Raw genomic sequence first — 10,079 nt, 5'->3', positions numbered from 1 at the left:
GTCTGCCGGCCCGGTCCTCGTGCTCACTTTTCCTGTCCGCTCCCCTCCCCCGCGGCTCGGCCGATCCCTGCTCCCCCCCCCCCAGCCTACAGCTACGGACCAGCCAATCAACACAACCGCGCGCCCTCGCCCGCTCTGCCCTCGGTTTCGTGCTTGTCTCGGCACCGTCCTGCTGGAGGTTTCGTTTTTTGGGCCCTGATTTGCCTTTCTTTCGACGGTTGCCTTGGGCTGACTTGCCACTCCGGCTGCACTTCCACCGACCAATTGGCATGGCTGGTCCCCCGTCACCCTGTTTCGTCTAACTTCTTGCCCCGTTCCTCAAACTGTCCGGCTGGGTTCCAAACGTTAGTCATAATGTCTTTGCCTCACACTTGCTGTTTTCTATAAGTCCACTCAACCCCACGAAGGGATGTGAACCTCTCCTCCCAACCTCGTGTGTAACTTTCAGACGCTCAAAACGTAACTTAAATATGATAAACTAATTACGCTAAAACGTCCCCAAACTATTCAGTGTTTGCTAAAGATGAAGAGACCTTAATGCCTTTGAACGTAACCTTCATTGCCCCGATAATAACAAAAGAGAAAACACACGCTCTGACCTCACAGGCGAAATCCCTGTTACTGTGCCATTAGGTTGAGACTGATTGCCGAACCCTTGTCGATGAAACCATCCCCGACCTGTACTTGACTCAGGGTTTTCCCACAGTGCGTGACAACATCAGACAGGTGCAAATTTAGATATATACAACACTACGTAAAGTACTAAGCATGTACCAAGAACTGTGTCGATGGGAATACAGGCGGTCAGTTAGGGGCAGTTTGGGCTACACAGGAAGTACTTGCGCAGTTTATCAGTTCATTGTTTAGTTTAGCGTCTTTTCGATGGGGTTTGTAGCATAACATCATGTCCTTTAAATAAACACTCCATTAACTTCACCTCCAGAATAACTCAGGGTCTCACTTTCCATATTTTGGGGAAAATAATGCTTCTCAGGCTTACAGCGTACAGATTGTCTCCCACATCCAGGTCGGAGCTGCCTAGCCGCCGCACCGATCACACTCCGCGGGGCGTCAGTCTGATACACTCTCACGGTAGGTTCTGCCGCTCGCCTCCCGACCCCTGGCAGGAAAGAGCGGCGCGATGGGGAGGCCGGCACGCAGACAACAGTGGTCCGCTCAAGATCATGCACCTCCTGCGAGGGCAGATACAAACAACATCACATTACAGAGATCTACACATTGCCAGCATTTAGGTGTGAGGGTCACGCACCCAAATCAGACAACGTCTCAGAGGACCACATTGATAATGACGACCGGCAAGGTTACTCGTACTACCTGTTTTCATATTCTGTCGTCACCGCCCCCCTGATCACCTGCTAATGCTCGCCTGATATCTCCTCCACACATCCAGCCCAGCTGCAGCCGCGTTATCTCCCGTGCACCGCGCCAACAACAGCTCACTGTACTCCGCTAAGCTGGCGTGAATGCCATGGGGGCGATACAGCACCTGCACGCTCACCCTCTACTGAGCGTACCTACAGGCAGGGCGCCTCTGCTCGAAGCAGCAGCCCATGGAGAGGCACTGCTGCTGGGATGACCAGAGCCGGGTCCGCGGGAGACCATGTTCACCTGGGAAAGCTGTGCACTCTGAGGGCATCAGCGCACGACAAATGTCCAGCCCGCACAGTTAAAATAACTCTGATGGCCCAGAAGAAAACACCCTTCTATACTGGCGCAAATGACATAAGCCTTTATCAGAGGTCATTAACACAACTCTCATGCTACCTTGTCCGGACCCCGGGAATTTGTAACTGCACAGAAAAACTGAGCCCTCCCGCTTCTGCCCTCCATTTCACTGTCATGGCGTAACCACTGTGGATGGCATACCCAGCCTGTCTCGACACCTTACTCTAGAGAAGAAACTGTTTAATACAAAAGTCCAGGCCCCGGTAGGCCCCAGCAACCATGCGCCGTCTCGCACTTTATACCAGAAACGCCGCTCCGCTGTGCTCTCAGTGTGAACATCTCCTGAGTCATCTTGCCTGCGACACTCCATCCGGGGTGGTAATGGAGCACCTCAAACCGGGATTTGCATCTCTTCCTTCTTTCTTGCAGAATACCACAGTGCCTTGTGGGGGCATCCTGGAGTTCATCTCAGGGCTTCCCTATTGATGTCTGAAACAAGCACCGTGCCTCGAAGACTCCAGCAGTCATATGTTTCTGTGTAGACTCTCCTCCTCAAAACTCCACATTCATACCCCTCTCCAGCATCGTGCGCAAAGCACAGAGTCCTTTACAGGTGTGCCCGCATCAAAAAAATAGTACCTGACTCTTTACCCACCCTCCATGGTCAACTGCACCGCCACCAGGAGCTGGCCCACCACACTGTTAAGCAACTTCACTCATGCGACGCAGCCTGATCCACCATAAGACACCTAGGAACATAATACACAGAATAAAAGACACACACACCACACACACACACACACCTTTAACAACAATTCCAGAGATGGGACCAGAGGGGAGCTCCACGGTCATCTGATTGGAGGAGCAGAAGACTTGATGCTTTGGGACAACAGACGGGCTGACCTTGCTCGCGGTGGTGCTGGGTGGGGCAGGGGACACTGATGGGGTAACTGGTGCTGTAACTGGCTCAGGAGTTTCAGGGATCATTTGATAAGGGCATTGCAAGTCCAGAGTCCTATACTTGGCAATGGAAAGGTCCCAAAACCTCAGAGGTAAGGAAATGGTGGTGGGAGTCTAAAGAGAGAGAGAGATCAATAGCCAGGATGAACCACCACGCATGTTTCCAGCTACTGTTTATAAAAATAGAGTCTGCAAGTTGAGCTAAACACACACACACAAAAAAAAGGGTTCTTACCAGTTGGGTTGCACAGAACATAAAAAAACTCCACCCAATGCAGATGCATGCAGAGTAAATGCTGCATATAGTCCATATGGGAATAATCATAAAAAATGAGCTGCTGACTGGGAAAAACTGCTCGTCTGTGTTCTATATGCTAGCAGGACTGGTGTCATAAATCGCTGTACTGACAACCTAAGTGATGCAAACCACCAGCGTCAGCAATACAAGAAAATGTGTTACTTTGTGGTGTCATTGTATCGGACTGCATCAAGACATTTTCAGTATTTTGTCCGCCCATTTTAATTTATTCATAGCTCATGTCAAACTAATTTAAGTTTATGCCTGTATGGAGCTGTTGAATTGTCATTTGTAATCGACTTGTATTGACAAAATGTACATTTTATATGGATCAAACTCAGTCCTCAGACCTTCATGAAAGGCCCAAAACAGTCTATAAAGAGAATTCAAGTTATGGACAGTGTGAGGTATTCTCTTTCCAAATCAAGGGTTTTGATTCACACACACTTTATGGCATCCAAAAACTTGATCTATGAGCACTTTAAGAACACTTACTGTAAATCCAGATTTAAAAGGCTCTCTTTTTTTAAATAAGTGTCTAACAAGTTCATCCACTCATCAGATAACTACACTACATCAAATAAACTCTCTTTAAGAACAGGGACTTCATTAAAGTAAAAGCAATTATATAAAAATGACACGTGCAGGCAGTGACGAGGCATTATGGAGGATCTCACCCGTGGCTCGCTGTGGCAGGCAGGCAGAGGAGAGTGAAGGATTACCCCAGAGTCCTCAGCCATCTGTAGCATGTACCCACACAGTGGAGACACACTGGAGAGGAACAGCCATGACTCCATTTGGTCTGAAGTTAGAAACAATGATAGTTAGATCTTCCACTTGAATATTTTACCAGCAATTGGCCGGTAAATGGGGCTAATTTTTTGCCCTCTTGAGAAGTAAAAGCTGATCTAGGTACACTGTGGTTGGATACCTGTATGTTACCATGTCAACCATCTTAGTTTAGCATTGTTACCATGCTAACATCTGCTAATTAGCACAGAACTCAAAGTACAGATGAGACTGAATGTCATGAGTTGCATTTGATCATAAACCAAAGTACTGAACAAATTGAAGTGTTGTCTTGATGGTGAATTTAGGTAAAAAAAGGGATCATCAAGTAATTACAATTCATCCTGATAGGCACAGAATGTGCGGTACCAAAACTTTAAGGGCAGGCCATCCAACAGTTTTGTGGTACTTCACTCAAAACCAAACTTTTGTACCTTATGGTGGTGCTAGAGGAGAGGTCAGGGGGTTGCCATAGTATCAAATACATTATTTACATAGAGCTTTGAAGATACTTTTAGTTGAAGATGGATTTTATGCAAAAAAATAACTGTTTCTCTTTGAAAACATGAATAGCCAAACTTCTCACTAACACAAACACTGACCTCTGACCTGGATGGAGTCTGTGTGAGCAAAAGGCAGGAAGACAACCATCTTCTCCATCAGACACTGGAGATGGGGGATTTGTGGAGTGGTTTCAGTCGGGGGAGCTGCTGTAGAACTTGTGGTGGTGGTTGAGGTGACAGGCTTTGTGGTGGTTGAGGTGACAGGCTTTGTGGTGGTTGAGGTGACAGGCTTTGTGGTGGTCATTGGTGTCGCTGGATATTGGGGCACAGGGGGGTAAGGTGGATGGTAGTATGGCAGGTACGTATGGTGGTAATAGGGAAAATAGGGATAAGGGTAGTAGCCACAAATTGTGTGAGCATAAGGGGGGCAGGAGGCTTGTGGAGCTGCTGGTTTCTGAGGTTCCTGAGGAATAGTTGGAGATTCTTCTTTGGCAGACGGCTGAGGTGTGGTTGGTGGGACATAAATGGGTCTTTGGTTGTAGAACTGGCTGAAGGAATAGCTGTGGCTGCCAGGTTGTTTGGGAACCATTGTCGTAGTGGCAGTTGTGGTGAGAGGTGGAATGACTGTAGCATATGAAGGGTAGGGAAACTGTCCATAATGATAGTAAGAGTTATAAAATGTTGGTAGATAAAATGGGCCGACTGGGTACTGTTGTTTATGTGGAGAGGGAGTAGACGGTGGGCTGGGAGGGAGGGAAGCAGGAGCTTGGGTCACTGGTGCTTGGGTCACTGGTGCTGCAGTGGGTGCAGGATAGTGAGGTATCTGAAGGTAATACTGTGGGGGATAAAGATTTGCTGGAGGTTCGAGTGGTTGGGTAGCTGGAGGAGCAGTTGTAGTAGTGGTGTCTGGTGTCACTGCAGGGTAGTAGAACGGCACATAAGGGTAATACATACCAGAGTGATGTTGAGAAGGGCCAGCAGGGAATTTGGAAACGTGATGGGGAGAAATATCCAGCGATGGGCTAAGATTGGGGGAGGACAGAGCTTGGAACACCGCAGCAGGGTGGTGAAGAAGGGAAGGGTATTTTGGGGGCTCTCCAGGAGAGTAGGGCAGCTTGCCAGGTCCCGAGGGGTAGAGGAACTGCTGCTGCTGCTGGGGCTGCGAACCAGGAGGACTGCCAGGAGTGGGTTGAGCGGGACGGCCAGGTTGTGGGCCAGGAGGGTAGACTTGGGGAAACTGGGGGTACTGGAATCCAGGATAGTGGGGGTAGTTAGGAAGTTGAGCAATCTGCTCCTGGGTTGGAGGCTGAGGAGGGGGAGGAGGAGGGGAGGTGGGTGCAGGGCCAACAGGATCTGGGATTCGGAGAAACTGGTGGTCATCAGGAGACAGAGGAGGAGAGGGGATGTAGGGAACCTGAGCACTGGCTGGGCAGGAGAGGACGTATTCCTGTTCATCTAATATAAGGTGGAGATGAGGACCATCCTGGGAAAAAAAAAATCAACATAATATATTATTGGTGCAGGTGGCAGCCCGCTGCAATTATGCATACAAGTTAAATAACTTACTCCATCAGTGATACACGGAGCACTGTAGGAGATGAAGAAGGCAAGCTGCTCAGGATTTGAGTAGACACGGTACGCACACTCTTGAGACACAAATGGACCCCAACGTCCATTCACTGTAAAGCACATTACACGTTTTTTTTATTTATTTTTTCTGTGAATTTCAAGAAAAGTTTATGTTCGACAGCTTAAACTAACATATTTCTAGGCTGATTACTTAATCTGATACTATGTGCTTTACCTACACATAGTATCAGATTATGTAATGTATTCCAGTAAATGTCCTCATGATTTATTAGGAAATTATGGACCTGTAAAATAAATTGTGGCCTTCTTTATTTCTAAAATCATGTCCAAATTCTGTTTCAGAGGCGTTCTCCACACTGCAAGGAATACAATTCTAGTGGATATATAATGAATCCTCTATTTCATTATTTATTACTGAAGACATGACCAGCATGTCAAATTTAGATTTGATATATTCTTCAGATAAATATGGAAGAAAAAAAAAACTACCATTAAAATAATTGTCATTTAAAAACAATTTAAATTTAAGAAACAACTCAGCGTGAATCCAATGTGAAAAGCCAATGTACCTATGACTCCCAGCATTGCTATATCTTGCTCCTGCCCATCTATCTGCACTGCAATGCCGTAGGGGGAGCAATAGACTAAGGGGGACAAGGAGGGGGCAGAGGTGGACATCTGCACTGGGCAGGACAGCTTCAGTGGGCTGCCCCACCACAACATGGGCAGCACGTAGCTGCCATTCTGAAAGAAAGAAAAAAAACGGGGTTGATGAACACAGGACAGAGGAATGAATACTGATGGGAATATAATGCAGGTGCTGGTGGTACCTCCTGTGTAATGTAACATGCATCATAAGGCACCATCATCTCCAGGTCACTCCACGACATCCTCACCGAGTAACCACAGTATGAAGGCAACTGGAACAGGGAGATGGGGGAGGTTCCCTCTGTAAAGATCAAATGTCGAACAGCTCATTTTAGTCCTGAAACAACTGGAAGATTAATTGATCTACTGAAAATTAACTAACAATTGTGATAATTGATTAATGGATAAAAGCTTTTATCAAGCTGAAACACCTAATATTCAGTGGCTTATATTCACCAGCTTCTAAAAGGTGAGAGTTTGCTGATTTTCTTTGTTTAATATGAGTATAGTATAGTATTTTGAATTTCTTTTAGCTTTAGACTGTTAGTTGCAAAAAAATAGCAATTGAAGGACTTTTCTCTTGTTCTCCTGGATATTTTACGGCATAAATAATCAACTAATTGTGGGTAAAAGGCAGATTCATGGAGAATGAAAGGATAACTTTAAGCTCACGCTATTGTTTTTTTAGATCAACAGGACACTAGTTTCCACCACAAAGCCTACACTTACTACTACTACTATTACTATATTTACATGTGCATTTTAAATTACCTCCATCTAAAGAAAATCTCCAGCATAAAATAGGGAGCAAAACAGGCTCATGCATGTTAAACTTTTGAAAATATGCATCACATTCACTTTCCTCGCTATGCGAAATGAAGGCCCTTCATTTCTGTACTGAAACTATGTGCCTCTTTTACCTGCAACAAGAGGTCCTTCCCCCTCATTTGCATATTCCATCTGAGCCTGGTGAACTAAATTCAAACAGCACCAGAAGTATATCTTACCTCTATCCACTAACAGGTGTGCAAATCCGTGTCCAGAGGCAGTGAAGGTCATGACATTATCATCACACTGCACCGAAGGTCTCATAGCCACCCACTCAGAGAAATGTGGAGTGGAATCAAATGATGGGCCCAAAACGTTCCCTTGGACTCCACCAAAACCTAAATGATATAAAAACATGTAAATAAAGAAGAGATTAGGTTGGTTTACCCTCTACTGCAGTGGTGTCCAACCTCTCTCCTTAAGAAATCATTGAGTAAACGGACAACCGCTAACCAAGTGACATATATTATATTCAATGCGTGACAATAACAGTAACAGTACCACTATCAGAACAACTGATAAACTGGATAATGAACCCAAATAGTGAACACAATAACTGCAGGAAGTTTGTGTAAAACAAGCAATTTAGATTCATTTTGAGTCTGTATTGTGTATTTTCCATTTTTTTAATACTCATACATACTTTATAAACTTAAAGAGAAATACAATTTCATTTAGTTTTTTTCACAGGAATGAACAAAATGCTGAGATATAGGCCTAATGTGTATAGTTTTTTTAAGTTATCTTACACCGCTTAAAATCAAGAAGGTTTTGCGACCTCTCCGTGAAGTTTTGGCGACCCCCAGTGGAACCCCAGTTTGGGAACCAATGCTCTACTCTCTATCAAGGCACTAACACAGTACAGATGAGTTCAGGGTGCCGGGTTGCCAGCCGATCATTTTCTTTCTAAATTCTATTATTTCTAAATTCATTCACACTCAGATTTTTTGGTTCATTTAAAATAATTAGTAATGGCTGTTACTTGGGAAGTTGCATATTAACCTCTGCCATCATCACCAACCTCACCATCTGCTATCTGTGCAGTGCACAGAAGCACTGACACTTTGTTTCTGAGCTGCTGCGACTGGATTTGTCTCTTGGAAAAGATGAGTGAGGACAGCAAATTAACAATAAAAACAGGCATTTCAATGAAAAATGGACAGATAAATGTGGCTTTATTTTGCCACCTCACTCCAATCCTAAACCACTGTCACTTAAGCGTAACTGCAGTGCAGAGCTCCGGCCTGGAAGCACCACAGCAATGAGATTATGACTTTGAAGTCGTCTTTATTTAGCCACATCAACAACTCTAATGTTTATTTATTTGATCTGCTAAATATTATTGTCTGTTTATTAACAGGCCCCACAGTCATATTTCAACAGTGGCCCCCAGGCAAACCAAGTATCCCTGCACTAACATCTCTTAAGAGAGTACTCCAACTTAACTTCACACCTCCAGATTTTAAACATTGTAGTCTTCAGCCCAAACTGACTTAAGTGTAAACGGACACTGATGGGTTAAATAAATCGGCGCTTTCACCTGTAAAATCTGCTTGATATTTGTCTTCAGACCTTGGTTTCCTGCTGAAATCACCAATAGTCCAGTTACTGTCAGTGTCACCGAGTTTGGGTACATTGAAATACGGTAGTGGCTCTCCGGGGAAGGCTGCAGGTTCAGGCTGAAGCTCGGTGGATTCGCGCACATTTGGGTCGGAGATCACTTGTTCAACCAGGCGCCAGTTCCCCAGCTGGACGTCGTCCTGTTGTTTAATCCTCTCCAACAAGGTAGCTGCGGACTCTTGAACTTGGTAGTCAGTCAAACCTTCCTCCCGCTGTCCTAAACTTACCGAGTAACAAACGACAAACGTGTAAAAATAAACGCTAACCACAAATAAAAACGAAGTATTTTCTGTTTTCTGTTTGCAAGACATCGCCGGATTGTTGACGCTTTTTTGCTCGCATGCGCACAGAGGCCTCACCTGCACACAAGGGCCATCAATTAAGAGTCATCAAGAGTGGACCAATTAAAAAGCTACAGGCGCGCAAACGGTAAGGCCGGATACAAAAACGTAGAACTAAGCCAAAATACAGTAAATCTAGTGTATGGTGTATATATTTTTCATTATATCCATATCATATTTTATTATTCTTTATTGTATTTTTACACTGGCACCCCTGTGCTGCTGTGTTAAACTTGAATTTCTCCCACTGGGGACCAATAAAGGAACATCTTATCTTACTTTACAGTGACAGTGTACAACATTTTCATGAATAATTATTTAACGTTCACTCATTTGTCATCTATGTAAGTCCCTGTACTGATACACAAACAGAGCTGTATATCATGGTGCTATTGATTTAGAACATGACAGTAATTTAGGTTCCTGAAATATAACAGCAGTCAGAAAATGAGACCAGTATTTTTCATTCAATATGGTCTGTAATCATATTTGCATGTGAAAAACTTTGAAGATTTAATTTACTGTAATGTAATATTGTTTTTGTTTTTCAAAGAACTCCATTGCTACTATGACAGTTGTATTAAGTTAATTAGGCTTGTTTTAATCAAAACATGTTGTTGGATGCTTATTGTTCTGTGAAGCTGGTATTGGTTATAACGTCAATATATCAGAACCTGTGTAGATCGTACATAATCTCTGTAGCACTGTACTGCTGATGGTCACATGAACACATTGTATCACTTAAACTTAATCCCTGGAAACAAACACACAAACAGTATTTTATTGAAAATCAACAGACAATACTGAATCTGTCTT

General features: G+C 44.3%; 1 protein-coding gene across 1 annotated transcript in view; it reads right to left on the bottom strand.

Annotated features, from left to right (window-relative positions):
* LOC118326621 (protein piccolo) overlaps positions 1-9,317 on the bottom strand; it is an 11,472-nt gene extending 2,155 nt beyond the window's left edge. Inside the window, exons 1-8 of the mRNA XM_035659649.1 lie at positions 8,843-9,317; positions 7,482-7,640; positions 6,657-6,775; positions 6,396-6,570; positions 5,803-5,915; positions 4,336-5,719; positions 3,622-3,746; positions 2,490-2,760 (exon numbers count right to left, since the gene is read on the bottom strand). Of these exons, the coding sequence (XP_035515542.1) occupies positions 2,490-2,760; positions 3,622-3,746; positions 4,336-5,719; positions 5,803-5,915; positions 6,396-6,570; positions 6,657-6,775; positions 7,482-7,640; positions 8,843-9,233 (2,737 nt within the window). The 5' untranslated portion in view covers positions 9,234-9,317. The remainder of the gene's footprint in view (positions 1-2,489; positions 2,761-3,621; positions 3,747-4,335; positions 5,720-5,802; positions 5,916-6,395; positions 6,571-6,656; positions 6,776-7,481; positions 7,641-8,842) is intronic.
* Between the last annotated feature and the right edge of the window lie 762 nt (positions 9,318-10,079).

The sequence above is a fragment of the Morone saxatilis genome, unplaced genomic scaffold (assembly GCF_004916995.1).
Source record: "Morone saxatilis isolate NCDOM2014 unplaced genomic scaffold, NCSU_SB_2.0 Contig17, whole genome shotgun sequence".
Lineage (NCBI taxonomy): Eukaryota > Metazoa > Chordata > Actinopteri > Moronidae > Morone > Morone saxatilis.
Note: the sequence above shows the minus strand (reverse complement) of the source record. Positions and strands in the feature narration are given on the sequence as shown.